The sequence below is a fragment of the Sapajus apella genome, unplaced genomic scaffold, assembly GCF_009761245.1.
Source record: "Sapajus apella isolate SASKATOON/1434 unplaced genomic scaffold, GSC_monkey_1.0 scaffold17, whole genome shotgun sequence".
In the NCBI taxonomy this organism is placed as follows: Eukaryota; Metazoa; Chordata; class Mammalia; order Primates; family Cebidae; genus Sapajus; species Sapajus apella.
The window spans coordinates 15,844,487-15,865,009 of record NW_022436957.1 but is presented as its reverse complement, the minus strand read 5'-3'; the positions used below and the strand labels follow the sequence as shown (position 1 = coordinate 15,865,009).

General features: G+C 44.6%; 1 protein-coding gene across 12 annotated transcripts in view; it reads left to right on the top strand.

Moving 5' to 3' along the window:
* The window catches only part of MAP7D2 (MAP7 domain containing 2), a 126,510-nt gene continuing 105,987 nt past the window's right edge, over window positions 1-20,523 (top strand). For all 12 annotated transcript variants that reach the window (XM_032286088.1, XM_032286086.1, XM_032286081.1 and 9 more), the window contains exon 1: window positions 1-239. In XM_032286088.1, the coding sequence (XP_032141979.1) occupies window positions 113-239 (127 nt within the window). In that variant the 5' untranslated portion in view covers window positions 1-112. The remainder of the gene's footprint in view (window positions 240-20,523) is intronic.

Below are 20,523 nucleotides of genomic sequence, written 5' to 3'. Positions count from 1 at the left end.
ACGTGCACGCCCTGCGCGCGCGCTGCGTGAGGATGCGTGCGCATGATGACGCGCGCGGGTTCGATGCGGCGCGGCGGGCTTGGCAGTGCGCCTGTGCGGTTGGTGTGTCCTGATGGAGCGAGGCGGCGGCTTCGGGACGGGATCCCGGCCTGAGGGTACTGCGCGGGGTAGCCCTCTTTCAGGGAAGGTCGCAGAACCGGGCGCGGTGCGGACCTCTCACCCCAACTACAGGCCTCAAGGTAGGATCCCCAGAGTGTGGCGGGCGCCCGAGGGCTTCGGGTTCTCCCGCGGAGGCGGAGCGGGACTGGCAGGGTGGCGCAGGGCAGCGGTCTTCGAGCGTTGGGGGAGGGGGCACGGCTCAGAGCTGGGATAAACGCCCTTTCCCTGGTCCGGGATCGACCAGACGTTTATCCAAGGGGCGCACCCCTCTCTGTGCGAGTGGCGGTCTTTTTCTGGGGGAGACCCGGGTGAGTGCGTACACCTGGGGGATGGCTTAGGGTGGGCGGCAGGAGTGTTTGAGTTGGAGGTGCCCGAGAAGGTGCTGGGTGTCCAGTACCGGTCGTCGAGGAGCAGCCGGCGTGGGGGTCGTTAGGGTAAACAGAGAGGGCTTCTGGGGTTTCCCGGGCCTCCGCGCGTGCCCTCTCTGCGTTCTGAGAAATGCGCGCGAGCACCGCTGCAGCCCAGCTTTGCACCTCTTGGCGTTCCCAGGGGGCAAAATCAGTGTGTCACCCATTGTCAGAGGCAGAGGGATTGTTGCCTGGGCGGCCAGGTGTCTGTCGCAGACCGGTGCTCCTCCGGCTCGGACGCACTCCCTGTGGTCTCGGGTACACTGCTCAGGTGGCCCGGCCGCGGCCCCCTCTGGAGGCAGCGGGGCAAACTAGGCTCTCAGCCCTCGAGGCTGCAGATGCCGGGAGCCATGGAGGGCTGATCTCTGGCTGCCCAGAAGCCAGCGAGGCAGTGGGGGAGACTGTCAGGACATTTTGGCAGGATTTTGGATAAGCAGGTCTCGAATGATGCTAATGTTCTGTAAAGTGGTTGCAGGTAGTGCGGGGTTGTAAACAGCATGGAAACTGATTTCATGCTGTTTTTCCTGACAACACCTTTTTCTTTTTTTTACTTAATAATGCAGGCTATTTTTAAAACATTTTTTACTGCAGTCTAACATGCATTTTAAAAAACGCACAAAAGTATGATTCGATGAATTATCACATAGTGAAAATATGAGTATTTTATATAAGGTGGGCCAAGAAAAGGAAAGAAATCAAGAGAAATTTTCATAAAACATGCTTTTTCACTGGGGTTGTAGGGGCGAGGGGTATTTTCTGATTGGGCCTTCAGTTGCATCATTCATAGGAGGAGATAGCTTAAATAATTTCCGGTAGTGTTTTCATTATGCCTTTTCAAAGGCAGAATTCATTAAATGTCACAGGATAACGTCATAACTACCTTTGAAATGTGTGCTTTTGTTTTTATCCTTTCTGCTTGAAACACTCAAGCTGCATCTGCTAAGGAAGAACCTGGAAACCACTCTCCAGAATGCCCCTCCCTGGCAGAGGCGACCTTATGTAATAAAACATTGAAAAGGAGAGGTTGTTTCAGTTTGCATTTTTATTTGGTTGAGAGCTTAAATAATGGTTTATTTAGATGTTTTGTTGTACTCATGAGAAGTGGGGAGGGGCGGTATGGCTGGGCCTTCAGTGTATCTTGGATTTTATTCGAAGGAACTTCAGGGGAGATTTTTTTTTTTTTTTAATGGAAACAAAATTAGGGGGAGGGGGGGAGGAGGTACTTTGGCAGGGGAGTTTCTTAATAAGTTCTGTTTAGAAACTATTGTAGAATCATTTAATGCACTTTTCTGATATTAAGATTAGCTTAAAACTATTTTCATTTGAAATTGGAAATATAGAAAGGCATGTTGTATGAAGGTTTAAAATGTGAAATAAACACCTATGAGCATTAAGGTTGGTATGGTCAAATTGGAATGTTCAATTTAGGTGCCAGGTGATACCATGATTTGTTCTTTGGGGGAGTTAGCAAGGCTAGGGGCTTAAAAAAAATAGTCTCCTTAGAAAAATTATGATTCTTGAGGTTTTATAATAATCTGTCCTGGATACTGATTATTCTTGGTTACCCAGGCCCTTAGCATTTGGGACCCTTTCCTGATGAGAATTAACCTGCTCTTCTAGAGAGTCAACCATTGTTCCTGAGCTTCAGCTGGGTGCTGTGAAGGCTGCAAAACACAGAAAGACCTGAGATGTTTAGGCTATCCAACAGTTTTGTGTTGTACAGTTGAGGGATATGAGTTGGCTAGTGGTTTTCCTGGGAGCTGTTGTAGAAGACAGCAAGGAAATACCGCTGGTGGTTTCCTCTAGCAACAGGTTCTTCCGATATTGAAATCCTGTGCATGTTCCCATTACCCCCCAGTGATGCCTTCTTTCTTTCCTTTTAATTACCTCTGAATAGAAATTAGCAAATCTACTGTTTAATAGTTATCTGATATGCATAGTATAACAAATGAGCAAGAACTTGTTTCAATCTGCTTGAATACCTTTATTTTTTAATTTGTATTTTATTTTATTTTTTGGTGGGGATGGAGTCTTGCTCTTGTCCCCCAGGCTAAAGTGCAACGGCACGATCTCGGCTCACTGCAATCTCTACCTCCCGGGTTCAAGCAATTGTCCTGCCTCAGCCTCCCGAGTAGCTGGAATTACAGGCACCTACCACCACACCCAGCTAATTTTTGTATTATTTTAGTAGAGACAGGGTTTTGCCATGTTGGCCAGGCTAGTCTTGAACTCCTGACCTCGTGATCCACTTGCCTTGGCCTCCCAAAGTGCTGGGATTGCAGGAATGAGCCACCGCAACCGGCCTCAATCTGCTTAAATACCTTTAACCAGCTGATAGAATCAGCAGATCTCAACCATGACATTGGACAGCATCACTGTCACACAGACCTTGTGTCCCCCTCAGACTGAAATACTCCCTTCTCCCATTTTCTCTTTAGGAATTCACTTCCTCTAGGTTCTCTCAGTCAGAATTAATGAACTTCCTCCTGTCTGTCCCTGCAGTACCTCCAGACAAGCACTCTTATTCTGCCTGTGTGATATTAACCTTCATGCTCCTCTAGGCAGATGCTTATTGAGTGTTTACTGTGTGCCGGACTCTGCTGGCCATTGCTGTTACTAAAGCTGAGTAGATAGATTGAGGTCCAGACTGCCTGGGTATGAATGTCAGCACTGTCCTTCCTCCTGTGTCATTTTGGGGAAGTTATTTGACATTTGTGAGTTTCAGTTTTCTCATGTTTAAAATGGGCTTTAGAAGCAGTTGTCAAGTATATCACACTTGCTGGACACAGTGGCTCACACCTGTAATCCCAGCATTTTGGGATGCTGAGGCAGAATGATCAATTGAGCCCAGGAGTTGAAGACCAGCCTGGGGAACAAAGTGAGACCCTGTCTCTTGGAAAAAAAAAAAAAAAAAAAAAAAAAAGCTGGATGTAGTGGTGCATACCTGTAGTCCCAGTTACTCAGGAGACTGAGGTGGGAGGATCGCTTGAGCCCTGGAGGTTGAGGCTGCCGTGAGCCATGATGGTGCCACTGCACACCAGCCTGGGTGAAAGATTGAGACTCTGTTACACACACACGCACACACACAAATAAGGTGGGGGTTGCCGAAGAATAACACTAGGAGATAGAGTACTGTCTGGAGGATGAAGGAATTAATGTCTGTAAAGCAGGCCTGACGCATAAGTGCTCAAGCTGGTGCATTTCCTCTGTTAGATTGTTAGCTTGAGAGCAAGGCCTGAGTCCAGGCTATAGGCACTTCTCTCAGTGCTGCCTGGTGCAGAAGGTGACTGGATCATCATCCTACCCCTCCTTAGGGTTTTTGTGCATAGTAGGTCTGTGACCATTGTTTAATCGTGTCATGCTGGGAGCAGCTACACTGGGTCGAGTGCTCATAAATCACTGATGAGTGGGATTAAAGAAATGTGGCAGTGCAGAACTTTGAGATAATGGAACTGCAAAGCATGTTTCCTGAGGCCCATTTAGTTTTCCAGTGTATTCTACAGGTATATATTGTTTAAAAATTTTTTTTATTGTAATAGCTTTTGGGGTACAAGTGGTTTTGGGTTACATGGATGAATTGTATAGTGGTGAAATCTCAGATTTTTGTGTCCCAGTCACCTGAGTAGTATACATTGTTTACTGAATTTAAATCCTTTCCCCCTTATTCCCTAGGAAGGAGGGAATTGCTTTGAGGTAAGATGGCATTTCCTCATGTCCCTCCATCTGCATATCTTCATTCCCTGCCCTGGAGCTCAAGAATGTAGAGGTGCAAACTGGAAGTTCAGGATAACCTCCCTCGGGGGGTTCACAGTAGGGTGGGGGCCAGACACGGTGGCTCATGCTTGTAATCACAGCACTTTGATTTTTCTTTTCTTTTTTTTAAGACAAAGTCTCACTCTTGTCCAGGCTGGAGTGCAGTGGTGCAATCTCGGCTCACTGCAACCTCCACCTTCTGCACCAGCATGCCCAAATTCCAGCACTTTAGGAGGCCAAGGCAGGTGGATCACTTGAGGCCAGGAGTTTGAGACCAGTCTGGCCAACATGGTGTAACCCTGTCTCTACAAAAATACAAACATTAGCCAGGTGCAGTGAGCTGACATTGTTGCACATTGTTGCACTCCAGCGTGGGCAACAGAGCCAGATTCTGTCTCAAAAGAAAAACAAAGTAGGATGGGCCCCCTCCCCCCCCAGGTCCAGAGTAGATGGTTATTGGAGGCTGGGAAGAGTAGTTGGGGGTGGGAGGGAGGTGGGGATGGTTAATGGGTATAAAAAAAAATAGAATGAATTAATAAGGCCTAGTATTTGATAGCACGACAGGGTAATTATAGTCAATAATAATTTAATGATACATTTAAAAATAACGAATAGTATGATTAGATTGTTTATAACACAAAGGATAAATGCTTGAGGGGATGGCTAACCCATTTTCCATGATGTTATTATTTTACATTGCATGCCTATACCAAAACATCTCATATGCCCCAGAAATATACGCACCTACTGCCTACCATGTACTCATGAGAAATTAAAAATTGTAAAATTTAAAAAAGTAGGGTGGGCCCGAGCAGCAAAGACTGAGAGTTGGGTCCCCAAGAAATCTGAGTTCTTCATCCTTTTTCAAGCTCTGTTTAAAACTATTCTTGAACACTTTAATCCTAAAACTGTTCAGATCAAGAACAAGTTTGAGTTTATGCCTCTAGAGTCTCTTTGTCAGTGGAAAGGACCACAAACTCCCTACAATGCTGTATTTGGTTTGCGGCTCCTGGCTTTATTTACTGATGGCAGCATAGGACTTGGACTTAGCAGGACCTTCAGGCAAACTGCTGAAAGTCTTTCTGATTTCTCTTCTGATGTCCTGGCCATGGTGACGGAGCTGTGCAAAGTCTGTCATCTCTAACCCTGCTTCCTCTCCAACATGAAAGGATGTTTTCCTTTTTCCTCTCTTTCAGTTGCCCCAACTTCTTCAGTGGCTAGTGTTTTAAAAGAACATGTTGTCTTCTATAGTAATTACACTGATTGACTCACAACACAGAAGGATTCACAGGGTGGATTTGGGCAGGTGACAGATGGAGATTTCTGGGGGATGTTGGTAAATATCCTGGTGGGTCTTGTTGAGAGGATTTAATGAGATTTGTTGCCTGGTGATACAGTGATACTGCCTGGTTTTGGGGGGCTGTCCGTGTGCTAAGTTGGCTCTGGCAGCAGTTCCAGGATTTGAAAACTTCCCACGGCCCTGCCCTCCAGCCTCTTTTGAAAGGAATTCCACCAGAAGAAGGAAGGAGGCAGGTAGAGGGCAGCTGCCCTTAGGGAGGGAGTGTCCACTGTCCACCTCACATCTGTGTTGGCCACGTTGAAATGTGGAGTTCGCTGTCTCAGCCTCTGAGGCTCTGGGACTGACTAGGCCTCTGGATCCCACCTCTTGCCCGTGAGGTCAGTCTGAATGCAAGCCCTGATCTGCTTTTCTGTCAGGAAGCATTTGTTTTCCTCTTGCCTAGGAACTTTTTCTGTTTTTAAAGGCCTTGTGGTTTGCAGAGTTTGGGTTGTCATTTAAGCAAAAGGAAAACAGGTATGAGTGAGCCACATGCATGGAAAGCATTTAAGGGAATAGCAGTCATGAGGAATGCCTGAGATCCTTGGAATGACAGGGTCTGCCCCCAGGGCTCCTAGCTTCTTACCAGTGCTGGGTTCATTCACCACCTAAAAATACTTGCTTTTCCTCTCACTGCCAAATAGGTTGGTGCCTTGCAGCCCCCAGGCAACCCCTTGGAATGTTCCTTGCTCCTTTGTCATCTCACCCTATTCATTCCTCCCACTGTCTGTGTTTCTGTAATAACAGCTTTACAGCCAGTTGTGGTGGTTCACACCTGTAATCCTAGCACTTCAGGAGGCTGAGGCCGGCAGATCGCTTGCACTTGGGAGTTCAAGACCAGCCTGGGCAACATGGTAAAAACCTGTCTCCACAAAAACTACAAAAAATTAGCTGGGCGTGGTGGCATGTGCCTATAGCCCCAACTACTTTGGGAGCTGAAGCAGGAAGATTGCTTGAGCCTATGAGGTTGAGGCTGCAGTGAACTGAGATTGTGCCACAGCCTGGGTGACAAAGTGAGAGACTGACTCAAAAATAAAAATAAACAGCTTTATCGTCTCTGTAAAATTCATATGCCGTACATTCCACCCATTTAAAACGCACAATTCAGTGGCTTTTAGTATATTCACAGAGTTGTGCAGCCATCACCATAGTCAATTTTAGAACATGTTCATCATCCCAGAAAGATTCCCCATACTCATTAACATTTATCATTCCCCCTGGCCTCACAGCCACTGTTCTGTCTATATAGAGACCTAGAGACTTCTGCCAGGGCAGTCTTCAGCCTTTGGTGCATACACACATTGCAATTGCCTAGAAGTCTGTGGGTGGGTCTTCATGCATTAGTGGTTTAGAGACCAGCATTCTGTATACTCTGTCCTTCAGGTCCAGGATGTGCTCTTACCCTGAAGCCTTGCCTTTTCACCTCCTTTCAGTACATTCCCACTCCTCAGGACCTGCAAAGTGCTCAGAACCTGAATGTAGCTTTACATAGCAGTCCGCAGTTACACACTGCGCATGTTCATTTCAGCTTCCCAGAGAGTCATGGCTGCTAATTGTTGAGCACTTGTGTGCCAAGTATCAGTATAAGCATTTATACATTACTTTACTTTTGTCTTCACAGTCACCCTTTATACTCTTTTTGTTATTTCAGAGACATTTCAGTTATCTATTATTGTGTAACAAACCACTCCAAAACTTATTTCCCATAGTTTCCGTAGTTGCCTGGGCTCACTGGAGCAGTTCTGCTGCTCCATTTGGGGTCACCTGGAATCACTCATGCTGATACAGTCTGCTGGGAGCTTAGTTGGACTTGAAATGTCCAAGATGGTCTCTTGTTGTCCGGGTATCTAATCACAGGGAGTCTGTCCTGGACTTTCTAACAGTGCGGCTGCTGTGCTTTGAATGAGGAAGCAGATGTTGCCAATTCTCTTAAGGCCTGCACGTACAAGTCCCAGAATGTCATTTTGCTGCATTCAGTGGTCAAAGCAAGTCCCAAGGCCAGCTTAGATTCAAGGGGAGAGGAAATAGACTCTGCTTCTTGATGTGAGGACAGCATGCACCTGCTGGGAAAGGAGAAACTTTTAGTGGCCCTTTTGGAGAATGTCTACTGTAATAGGTAAGTATAGTCGTTCCTTGGTATCCATGGGGGATTGGTTCCAGCACCTCTCAAGGACACCAAAAATCAAGGATGCCCAAGTCCCTGTTATAAAATAATATAGTATTTACATAGAACCTATGCACTTCCTCCCTTATTTTTTTTTTTTTTTGAGACAGGGTCCCGCTTTGTCACCCAGGCTGGAGTGTAGTGGCACAATCTCAGCTCACTGCAGCCTCAACCTCCCAGGTTCACGCGATTGTCCCACCTCAGCCCCTCTAAGGAGATGGGACTACCGGCATGCACCACTATGCCTGCTTAATTTTTGTTTTTTGTTTTTGTTTTTGAGACAGAGTCTTGCTCTGTCACCCAGGCTGGAGTGCAGTGGCATGATCTCTGCTCACAGCAACCTCTGCCTCCTGGGTTCAAGCGATTCTCCTGCCTTAGCCTCCTGAGTAGCTGGGATTACAGGTATGCGCTACTACCATGCCTGGCTAATTTTATATTTTTAGTAGAGACGAGGTTTCACTAGCATGTTGGTCAGGCTGGTCTCGAACTCCTGACCTCATGATCCGCCCGCCTCAGCCTCCCAAAGTACAGGGATTACAGGCATGAGCCACCGCGCCTGGCCATTTTTTGTATTTTTAGTTGAGATCAGGTTTCACCACATTGGCCAGGCTGGCCCTGAACTCCTGACCTCAAGTGATCTGCCTACCTTGGCCTCCCAAAGTGGTGGGATTACAGGCATGAACCACTGTGCCCCCCCTCCCTTTTACTTTAAATCATCTCTGGATTACTGATAATATCTAATAAATGTAAATGCTATGTAAATAGTTGCTATACTGCGTTGTTTTGGGAATAATGACTGAAGAAAAGTCTGTACATATTCAGTACAGCTGCGACCATCCATTTTATTTTATCTGAATATCTGAATATTTTCTTTTTTTGAGATAGAGTCTCACTCTGTTGCCTAGGCTGGAGTGCAGTGGCGCGATCTTGGCTCACTGCAACCTCCGCCTCCTGGGTTCAAGCAATTCTCCTGCCTCAGCCTTCCAAGTAGCTGGGATTACAGGCAGCCGCCACCACAACTGGCTAATTTTTGTATTTTTAGTAGAGACAGGGTTTCACCATGTTGGCCAGGCTGGTCTCAAACTCCTGACCTCAGGTGATCCACCTCCCAAAGTGCTGGGATTATGGGCAGGAGCCACCATGCCCAGCCTTCATCTGAATATTTTCAGTCTGTGGTTGGTTGAATCCTTGGATATAGAACCCTTGGATACAGAGGGCTGATTATATGTTTTAATTAAGAAAGGTTATGTATTCAGCCAGAGGTGAAAGATTTAAAAAAGAAGAAAGGTTAATTTATTTGCCCAAGGGCATACAGTAAGTGGCAAACCAGGCCTCACACCCAAGTGTGCTTGACTTCAGAGCTGAGAATTTTTAACCTTCCATGCCACTGTGCCTCCAAAGATGGATGATAAACTCCTTTCACACATGAGCTATGTCTCCCACATCTGCTGTACCCTTCTGAGGATCTAGCTCAATACTATCTAGCGACATCTTACAAAGATCCTGTTTGCCTTTTCCTTAGTACACGGTTGTTTTTCTCCCCAAAGGCGATGGGGATCTCATTTCTTAGAATTACAGCAAAAATATTATTAAAATGCTTAGAGGAAGAGAAGTTCCATTTAATGGAATTTCCTAGTTTACCAGGAATTAACCCCCCATCTTCTCTGTACCCACCATTATTGTTGAGGATCTGAAGATGTCCTTAATCTGCATCTGCCTTAGGACACTCTATTGGGTGTGATTGAGGCTCTTGCTGTAACTCGTCATTGCTCTAGAAGGACCCTTGAAGATTCTCTGATACTATAGCCTAGTGTGTCTCAAACTAACTCTGGTAAAAGAGGAGTTTTTGGTCTTTTCATAAATTTCAGTCTGCTGTTGACCAATATCTTGGTAAAACACAGTGAAGAAAAATATATGAAAGACATGGAAAATACAAGTCCCAATTTTTGAATGTCAGATTAGATTAAATATTAAATTTAAAGAGCTCATAACAGATTATTCTGTCAAATTGCTGTAAATGTTTCTAAATGCATGCTGTCGTCGGGGAGCAGTGGCTCACACCTGTAATCCCAGCACTTTGGGAGGGCAGGCAGATGACTTGAGGTCAGGAGTTCAAGACCAGCCTGGGCAATATGGCGAAACCCCATCTCTACTTAAAATACAAAAATTAGCCACTTGTGGTGGCATGCTCCCGTAGTCCCAGCTACTCGGGAAGCTGAGGCATGAGAATTGTTTGAACCACGGGGGTGGAGGTTGCAGTGAGCCGAGATGGCTACTGCTCTCCAGCCTAGGCGACAGACTAAGACTGTCTCCAAAAAAAAAAAAAAAAAAAAGCATGCTCTCAATTTATGACTTTATTGCAGACTGATAATGAATAATAAAGAGATTGGGCTCCCTCCTCACAGCCCATCAGGGTTAGGCTGCTCAAGGTTTCCTGAAAAAAAAAAGTAAAAATAAGAGACTGGCACCTGTCCACAGGACACATTTTGAGTAGCTCTGCTCTGGGCCAGCATTTCCCAAAGGGTATGGTACATAAGAAGGTTTTAGGATGCATGTGGACAAACTTATCTTTTTAACTTTAGGTTGATAGTTCTGTTGATTCTTCAATTGTATTTTAAAAATACAACTAGTACATCAAACTGCAGTTTCTGAGTATTTTCGGAATGAGTAAAAAGTAAAAAATAAAAATAAAAAAACTAAGTGAAAATAAGTCAATTTAAAGAAAAAGACTATCCACTGGGCCTGGTGTCTGGGAAAAAATTTTTTAAAAAGAAAAGACTAAATAAAAGAAGTCAGCGCTGGCTAATACAAATAGAATGCTAGCCACGTATGTAATCTTACTTTTTCTTGTAGACACATTAAAAAAAAGAAAAAAGAGGCAAGATTAATATAATATAATTTATTTAACCAAATATATTCCAAAATATTATCATTTCAGCATGTAATTAATTAATTAGTTTTGGGGGTGGGGGGAAACAGTCTCTCTCTATCCCCTAGGCTGGAGTACAGTGGCACAGCCTCGGCTTACTGCAACCTCTGCTTACTGCAACCTCCGCCTCCCTGGTTCAAAGGATTCTCATGGCTTAGCCTCCCAAGTAGCTGGGATTACAGGCACGTGCCAGCTACCATGCCCAGCTAATTTTTGTATTTTTAGTAGAGACAGGATTTCACCATGTTGGCCAGGCTGGTCTCAAACTCCTGACCTCAGGTGATCTGCCCGCCTCGGCCTCCCAAAGTGCTGGAAGTACAGGCATAAGCCACCTCGCCTGGCCTCAGCATATAATTGATATTAAACATTATTAATGAGATATCTGACGTTCTTTTCTTTGCACCAAGTCTTTGAAATTCAGTGTGTATTTTACACTTCTAGTGTGTCTCCATTTGGACTGTTCGTGTTTTAAGTACTCAATAGCCAACTGTGGCTAGTTGCTACTGTATTAGACTGCACTGACCTAGAACATTTCCATCACGGCAGGGAGTTTTGTGGTCTACATTGAGTCTCATGGTGACTAAATGTGATGAGTGTGCTTTCAAGTACGGCGTGAGGCCCAGTATGTATGCTGTGGTAGCAAGTCCAGTTTGGATCTCTTCTGCATGAATGTAGAGGAAATGGAAACACACTTTGATGAGATGGACTCCCCCAGATGAGGCAAAGCAGGCCCGAATCCCCAGGATTTCAAAGGGATAAGCTGCTTTGGTTTTCCCCAGCATGGGTGAAGGGAGTGCACCAAGGCTGTGACTAGTGGGTCCTCACACAGACTTTTGTCTTGGGGACCTAATAGACTGTAGAAGGGGTTTGGGCTTTGCTTTATGGGAATTGTTAAGCTGTTATTGAGAAAAAGTGTTAAGGTTTTAGTGTCCCTTCCAAGACTCATGTCGAAATTGCCATTATGATGGCATTAAGAGATAGAACCGTTAAGAGGCGAGTAGGCCATGGGGCTCTGCCCTCATTAATGGCCATTGTGAGAGTGAGTTCAGTTTGGCCCCCATTTGCTCTCTCTGCATCATGGGCTTGCTTGCACTTCTGCCACGTTTTGATGCAGGAAGAAGGCCCTCACCAGATGCTAAGCAGATGCTGACACTACCAGCATCCAGAATTCTGAGCCAAGCAAATTTCTGTTTGTTATAAGTTACCCAGTCTGTGGTGTTATGTTACAGCCACTGAAAACAGACTAAGACAGAAGGCATGCTATTGAAAAAACATGGAACCATAACTATGGGAAGAGAGAGCTGTATTAGCCAGCTTAGGATCTCCTGGGTTTGGTGTTAGAGTCGGGATGAGGAATCCCTGCTGCTGGGTAGGGTCTGGTGAGTCGGGATTCACTGGGCTCTGTGAGGTTGGATCTAGTCATCTACCCAGCTGGTATCATATCTTCCTAGTGCCTTGTTCACGGAAGCCACTTGCTACTTCTGACCAACAGGTACTGATTGACTGATAGGACAGATGCCCTAACTCTGGGAACCACACTGTGAAACAGGGAAGTTCCATTGTATTTGGGCTGATTCTGCCTCCATCTTTCTAGGTTTGATGTCACAGAGCTGCCATTAGTTACAGATGGCCTTACTGGGCTGATTACCCAGCACCTGCTTCAGGGCCTATAGGACGAGCCCCTTCCCAGACCAACTTGTCTCCTTCCTGAGCAGTTGGTCTGTCTTCACCTTTGGACACTGAGTCCTTCAGAGTTGACTCTTGGTTTAGCAACTCAGCCAGTGTGGTACTCTGGTTGCTATGGTAGATGTATGAGATTAACTTCCTTTTCAGCTCCATTTTGTATCCCTACCCTTGTTTTTCTCTTTCTCTCCCACTTTCTGTACTTATTTCTGCTATATTTTATATAAGTAGAGTTAATCCTTTCTGGAAGGAGGGAGGGAGGGCATAAATGAATGCTTGAAATTAATAAATATAGAGCAGGAAATGCCCTTGCAGCTGGAGTCTCACCCGGTGCCTGAAACCCTTTCTTAAGCAGTGCTCTATGTCCCTATTTCAGTATAACACCTTAATATGTGCTATTAACTTGAAGTAACCATCTGAATCGTAAACTGGGCAAAACCGAATTCTCCTGCTGTGCTTATTCTTAAAAACAGTCCCCCATGGGGTTCCTGTATGTTCTCTTCCTTCAATACCTAATGCATTTTCAGCACTGCACTTACAAAGAGCAAGTGCATTGTTTGTGGGGATAGTATCACCTCTTAGCAGATTTTGCTCCTTTCTACCCTATTATTTGTATTTGTTCACTTTTCTTGATCACCAGTCAGGGGTGACAGTTGGTGGTAAAATATTGTGACAGCCTTCAGTGGAAGCTTTTCCTTGCACCTGGGTAAATTTTTCCCCAGTGGAGATATGTGTTATGAATAAAATTTAACATTGATCATTTTCATTAGCTAGATAACCAATATTTTTAAACAGTTGTAGTTATGTCTACAGACCAAAAGCTCTGTTTAAAAAATTACTAAATCTAGGCCAGGCATGGTGGCTCATGCCTGTAATCCCAGCACTTTGAGAGGCCAAGGCAGGTGGATCACCTGAGATCAGGAGTTCAAGACCAGCCTGGCCAACATGGTGAACTCCCCCCCCCCGCCACTAAAAATACAAAAATTAGCTGGGCATGGTAGCGCACACCTGTAATCCCAGCTACTTGGAAAGCTGAGGCAGGAGAATCGCTTGAACCTGGGAGGCAAAGGTTGCAGTGAGCCGAGATCGCACCATTGCATTCCAACCTGGGTGACAGAGTGAGACTCTGTCTCAAAAAAATAATAAAAAATAAAAAATTACAAATTTTAATTGCAGTTTTCTTACTGCAAAACATGTTCCTGTTCTCCCTTTTTCCTCTCCTCTCCCACCTAAATTTCTACTTCACTTGATTTTACTTTTATCAGTCACAAATTTTTTTATGAAGAATAGTTGCTTCTTATTAATGCCTTGATCTCCACATATCCCTAATCTTCTGGGATAGGATTAACCCTTTTTATAGAAGAACAATTAAGTGAGAAGAACAGACTGTTTGACTATACCCTATTCAACTTTAATTTCTCTTAGTTGTATTTTAGTTTCTGTTTCAACTGAGCGGCCCAAGGGGACTCAGTGCCTTTCTACTGGGGAGTGTTGAATGTCCTTTGTGGTACATAGTTTTATCTACTGCCTAAAAATCAAAGGGATTATTTACACTTTGGCATGTAAAAATGATTTCAGAGCAAGTGGCTCTTAATTCAAGCAGAGATAGGACATGCAAGGTACAACACTGTCCAATAGAACTTTCTGTGATGTTGGAAATGTTCTATGTCTGAACTGTTTCATATGATGGCCACTAGCCACATGTGACTGTTGAAGACTGAGGAACTGAGTTTTTAATTTTTTCTAAATTTAAAAAAAATTAAATTTATATCACCACATGTGGTAGTGGTTCCTATATTGGACTGTACAATTAACTAGATAATGACTAACCTTGACTGATTAGGATCAGGAATGAGGAATGAGTTTCGGATCTCAAACAAGTTACTTCAAACCCATCTACTCTTGGATTTTCCTGTACAGGCTTTGGTATTTGGCACTCGTCATTCAGCCACTCTCAGATGCTGATAGGCCACCAAGAACAGAACCATCAGTTAGCTCGTTAGCACTGTATCAGGTCTATAGGACAATGATCAAACTAGTAGACAAGACTTATTTACGGCTCCTTGGTGGCCATGGAGTGCCCACAGCCAACCCTCTCTGTCCCCGTCTCACCTTTTCAGCTTGGCACAACTGAAGAGTAAAGACTGGAGCCAGGGTCTTTGGTTTCACAACTTGGATGGAGAAACCAGATGGACTTACAAGCCATTACCAAACAATTAGATAAAACCAGTAGCTAGCTATACAGGATTTGGGTGAGCTGTGGGCAGAACTTTTCCAGCAAAAGGTTGGCAGTGACCTCAACCACAGCCTAGGTCATAGAGCACCGTGGCAGGAAGTGAGGTTGGTGGAGGCATTGGATGCCTCTGCTGAGTTTGTCATGTTCCCTATTCTCTAGCAAGTACTCTCTAAAGTGGATAAGTCTCAGCTCTTTCATTGTCGCTTGCTCCTTACAAACTGTGGCCTCAGACATTGGCCCCTAGAACTCAGTTGCTTGTCTGTACGATGAGCTTGTGTACAAGGTGATCTTACTGGTGCTTTCCAACTCTGAGATGCTATGATCTTCCATAGCCAGCCCAGGAAACAGAGGGAAGTGTATAGTTAGTCCCCACCCTTCTTATTAGTGGGATCACCAGCCACATAGCTTGGAATGACCCTCCCATTACAGCCAAACCTGAGGATTCTGCATCCTTTATCCCTCATGACCACATCCCCATGGTCAGTGCCTTGGTTCAGACTCTGTCATCTAGAGCCTCACCAGTATAAGAAGAACCTTAGGGATTTCTGTCCCTCCGTCCAGGTCACCCTCCTTGTCATGGGTCCATCATGTCATTCTCTTGCTTTAATCACCTCTGACACTTGCCTCATACTTTTTTTTTTTTTTTTTTTTTTGAGACGGAGTCTTGCTCTGTCACCAGGCTGGAGTGCAGTGGCATGATCTTGGCTCACTACAATCTCCACCTCCCAGGTTCAAGTGATTTCCCTGCCTCAGCCTCCCAAGTAACTGGGACTACAGGCACCCACCACCATGCCCAGCTAATTTTTTGTATTTTAGTAGAGACAGGGTTTCACCATGTTGACCAGGATGGTCTTGATCTCCTGACCTCGTTATACGCCCACCTCGGCCTCCCAAAGGGCTGGGATTACAGGTGTGAGCCACCACACCCGGCGTTGCCTAGCACTTCTTTTTTTTTTTTTTTGAGTCGGAGTTTCGCTCTTGTTACCCAGGTTGGAGTGCAATGGCGCAATCTCGGCTCACCGCAACCTCCGCCTCCTGGGTTCAGGCAATTCTCCTGCCTCAGCCTCCTAACTAGCTGGGATTACAGGCACGCGCCACCATGCCCAGCTAATTTTTTGTATTTTTAGTAGAGACGGGGTTTCACCATTTTGACCAGGATGGTCTCGATCTCTTGACCTCGTGATCCACCCGCCTCGGCCTCCCAAAGTGCTGGGATTACAGGCGTGAGCCACCGCTCCCGGCCTACCTAGCACTTTTTAAAGAGTGTATTCCAAATTGCTGTTGAAGTGTTTAGGAATGTTGGAATGGGGCTCCCATTTACCACTCCACTCCCCTCCTCTGTCCTGTGACCACTCCCACTCAGAATGTTCAGCACACTTTGCACCTGACTGCTACTGTATGAACTGTTCTCTTTGCCCAGAATTCTTTTCCTCTCTGTGTCTGCCATCTTCATTCCTGTCTACCCTGTTCATCCTTCAGTATTTGGCTCACACCTCACCTCCTCCCTGAAGCCTTCCCCAACCACCCACACTTTTGGTGGTTTTTTCCCTTCTCATTCATTTTCCATTACAGCATTCATTATGATAATGCACATAAGTCATGTGCAAATAAAACAGGGATTGGCACTTGGAAACTAAAGTACACAAATCTTAAGTGCACAGTCTGATGAATTTTTATGTATACAACCATGTAACCCACACCCAGATCAAGACATTAAATATTTCCAGTACCCAGAAGGCTCCTTCCTGCCTCCTCCCAGTCAATACTTCTCTCCAAGGTAATCACTGTTCTCACCTCTTTCACTATAGATTTGTTTTGCTTATTTTCATATTGAATTAAAATAGATTAATTAGATACTTTTTTATTTTAGTAAAATATATGTAACATAAAATTTACCATTTTAGCAATTTTTAAGTGTGTTTCAGTGGCATTGCGTACATTCATATTGTTGCACAGCCATCACCACCATCCATCTCCAGAACTTTTTCATCAAGTATATCCTTTTTTGTGTCTTTTTTTTTTTTTTCATTTAACGTTATGTCTGTGAGATTGACCTATGTTGTTGCAGGTACCAGTGGTTCATTTCTTTTTATTTCTGAGTGGTAGTACATTGTGTGACTATACCACAATTTGTTTTATCAATTCTCTTGCTGATGGACATTGGTTTTTTTTTTTTCCAGTTTTTTATTCTTTTGACTAAAACTGCTATAAGCATGATGCTTGTGCAGATATCTTGGTGCCCATAAATTTCTGTTGGGTGCATACCTGGGAGTGAAATGAGTTCTGAAATGTCACTTCGTAGATTCTATATAGTGTTTGTAACCTTGTGAATCAAAACACAAGTTCCATTCTGTTAAATAAAACAATACATCACAAAGCATTTTCACAGGTAAATTGTTTCTAGTTTTTATCACTTGGTAAAAAAAACTTCGATTTTTTTCTTATAGGCCTCAGTGTGCTCAGAAATGTCACCTCGTAGATTCTACAAAAAGAGTGTTTCCAACCTGGTGAATCAAAACACAGGTTCCATTCTGTGATGGGATAGGCATGTGTTCAGCATTAGCGGATATTGCCAAACCATTTTCCAAAGTGGCTTATATTCATTTCTTATTGCTGCTATAACAGATTATCACAAATGATAGTGGCTTAAAGCAAAATACATTTATTATCTCATAATTCTGGAGATCAGAAGTCTTAAAATTAAGATGTCAGCAGAGCCTCCTCTAAGGGAGAATCTGTTTCTTTGTCCTTTCCAGCTTCTAGAGGCTGCCTGCATTCCTTGGCTCATGGCCCCTTCCTCCGTCTTCAAGGCCAGTGTTATGACATCTTCCTATCTCTTTCTCTCTTTTCCCTCCCCCTCCTTCCCCCCATCTCTGTTTCCATTGTTACGTATCTTCTCTCTAACTCACCTATCTCTGTTGTGATTACCTTGGGCCTACTTGGAAAATCCTGGATAATCTCAGTACCTCAAGACCCTTAACTTGATCACAACTACAAAGTCCTTTTTGTTATATGGGATAGCATATTCACAGGTTTTAGGAACTAGAACATCAACAGCTTGGGGCCATCATTTTTCCAGCCACGTGGCTGTACCACTTTGCATTCCCAACACAGTGCATGAGAGTTCTAGTTCCTCCCCATCTTTGTCAGTACTTATGGTCAGTCTTTTGAATTATAGCTGTACTGGTGGAGATGTAGGAGCACGTCCCAGGCAATGCAACCCCCTTTGCTCCACCGCTAGCTTTATTGCAACTTATAAGCATTATATTATGAATATTTGTTTACATGCCTCTGTCTTGGCCAAACTGAACACCACTTCATGAGCAGGGTATATAGTGGCTGATTTATTAAATGGTCCTTGGCTGCAAAGAACCGACTGAGGGCAGTTTTCAGCAGAGCAGGGAAGCCAAGCTGAAGATATAAATGAAAGCCCATGCTTCCAGTCTCAACTCTGCCTCAGCCCCCTGGGTCTGAGGGAGGTAGGATTTCCCCTAAATAAAAATAGGAGTAGAGGAAAGAACCTGGCTTCCACCTTCTACACACTGTTGTCTTGCCCAAGATAGTTAATCTATAAGTGAGTAATGCTCTAGAAGGAAGTTTGGGCCTCGCCTCCTAAGGGAGTTGGTTGGAAATAACTTCACTGTATATGTAAATGAGAGGAAAATACAGTTCCAGCTGGCTACTGGGGAGTCTGATCGTGGACCCTTTGCAGGAAGGCAAGTTTTCCTTTTCCTTGGACTCTACTCATGTAGCAACATACTGCAGCTTGTTACTTACCAAAGGAAAGAGTCCAAGGTAAGTAGTGCTTTCTTGATCTCGGGGAATGTCATGTGTGTAGACTTAAACCCATCTTGGAAACTTGAGGTTGGAATGTCTGCAGAAAGTGAAGCCAGAGTAGAGATGAGTTTCCAATGCCCCTGGACACAAGATGGTGGGTGCAGATTTCTTGGTACTAGAGAAAGAATCTCAGAAGGTGGGATTAGTAATAGACAAAAGGCAGACAGGATCATTGTTTCTTTTGGGAGCATCCTGATGCAGGTAAGTAAGCACTTTCTGTATTCTGTCTTCATTCCCTAATTTACTTTGTGGGCACACACCTGGTTTCATGAGGGCTGTAAGGTTTCTGGGCCTTATTCTTTCTAGGCTGCCAAGGTGTTGGCAGCATTCCTTTAGCCTGGCATTGCTGTGACCAGAGAGAGAGAGAGTGTGTATGTGTGTGTGTTAATTTGCAGTGTGACATCGGACTTCCTCAGCCCTCCCAGGTCAACCAAAACCTAGCTGGTTGGTATTTGGATCAAAAGGGAGTCAGTCTTTGAAGAAAAATATTATCTCAGGATAGGAAGTACTGTGACAGGCCTATGCCAGAGTTATCGGTCCCTGTTTAAAAACATACTGACAGTATCACAGCTTTAGCAATTTAATAATTACATGTGTGGCTCACAGGCTGATCTGAAATAAGCTGGCCATGCTAGAGTGGGGCACACCTGGGCCTAGAGTAGTGTGGATGGCACACATACCATGAGGGTTGGAACAGCCTGAACCAAACTGTGGACCTGCGTTTATGGAGGGCCCTTGGCTTGTTGGACATCCACTTTTCTCTGCCTGCTGTGTTTGAGTTGTGGAAAATGTCAGGTGGCAGCATTCATGCTGAGAACTGTCCCTCTGGGATTTGGACTCTCTCTTTACTCCCTGCCGTCCCGGTCTGGAGGTGATCTCGACAAAGAATACGGGGTGAGCTGTCCCCTGTACGCAGGTAGGTGTTCACTTTTTCCAGGACAGGCACTGGATATCGGCTCAGCATTCTCTGGGGCTGGAGGGGCACCCTTCACCTGGGTCAGGAAGCTCTTTATGTTGATACAAACATGTCTCCTCTTGCTACCCACCCTGTGGACAGGCCAGACAACCCCTTGGTGTCCTTTTCACAAAACCTCTTAAGTCTCCATAGATGTGGGGACCAAGAGCCTTTCTGAGGCCTCCACCACTTCCAGTTGTTTAAACCCTCCTGGTGTGACTTTTTATTTGGAGTTTACTCCTGTGACATTGGTGTCTCCCTTCTGTAACTGTTTGCACAAATTGTCCATAATGTAGTCCTTTCACCTTGGTTAAGAATTTACCACTTATCACCTTAATCTGATCACATACTGGCTTAGCCACTAACTAGCTATAGGGCCCGGCCACAGATTAGTTTCTTGGCCTCTGGTTTACCTTTGAAATGGGAATATATCTAAAACACTTCATGGAGTTGACAGGAGGATTATGAAGTGATGCATGGAAAGTGTTTGTAGTGCAGTGTCTTGCACATAGGTAGTATTCTGTGAAGTAGAAGGTGTGCTTATTATCCATGCAGCCAGTACAAGGACCCAGGCTGGATGTCTGTGGACATAAAAAGGATTTTTTGTTATAGTATATCCTTACATCAATATAGTTATATTGATATATTTATATTTGGTCTTTGCCTTCAGAGAGCTAGTAACCTAGTAAGATAGGCTGTCTCTAACTTACTATAATCCAAGTTGAACATTGATAAGTACCATAAATGAAAATGGAAAAATGGACCATAAGGCTATAGATGGATCCTGGCTGAGAGCTGGGGTCAGTTTTTGTGCATTTATGAGTCCCCAAGGGAAGTGATTTCTTTGGGAGGGACAGTCACTTATACTTTGGTGGCCCATGGTTAGCAGGACAGCACTTCCAGGTATTCAGCACATAGTTACTGGAGACCTCTATCTTTGGCCACATTCTTCAGTTTCTGCATAGAAATTACATTTCTTTTTCTCTCACCTGGAGCTTAATTTATGATGGAAAATCTTCAAGTATGTAGTTGTGCCCTATTCAGGAGGCTGTCCAGCCGGTAAG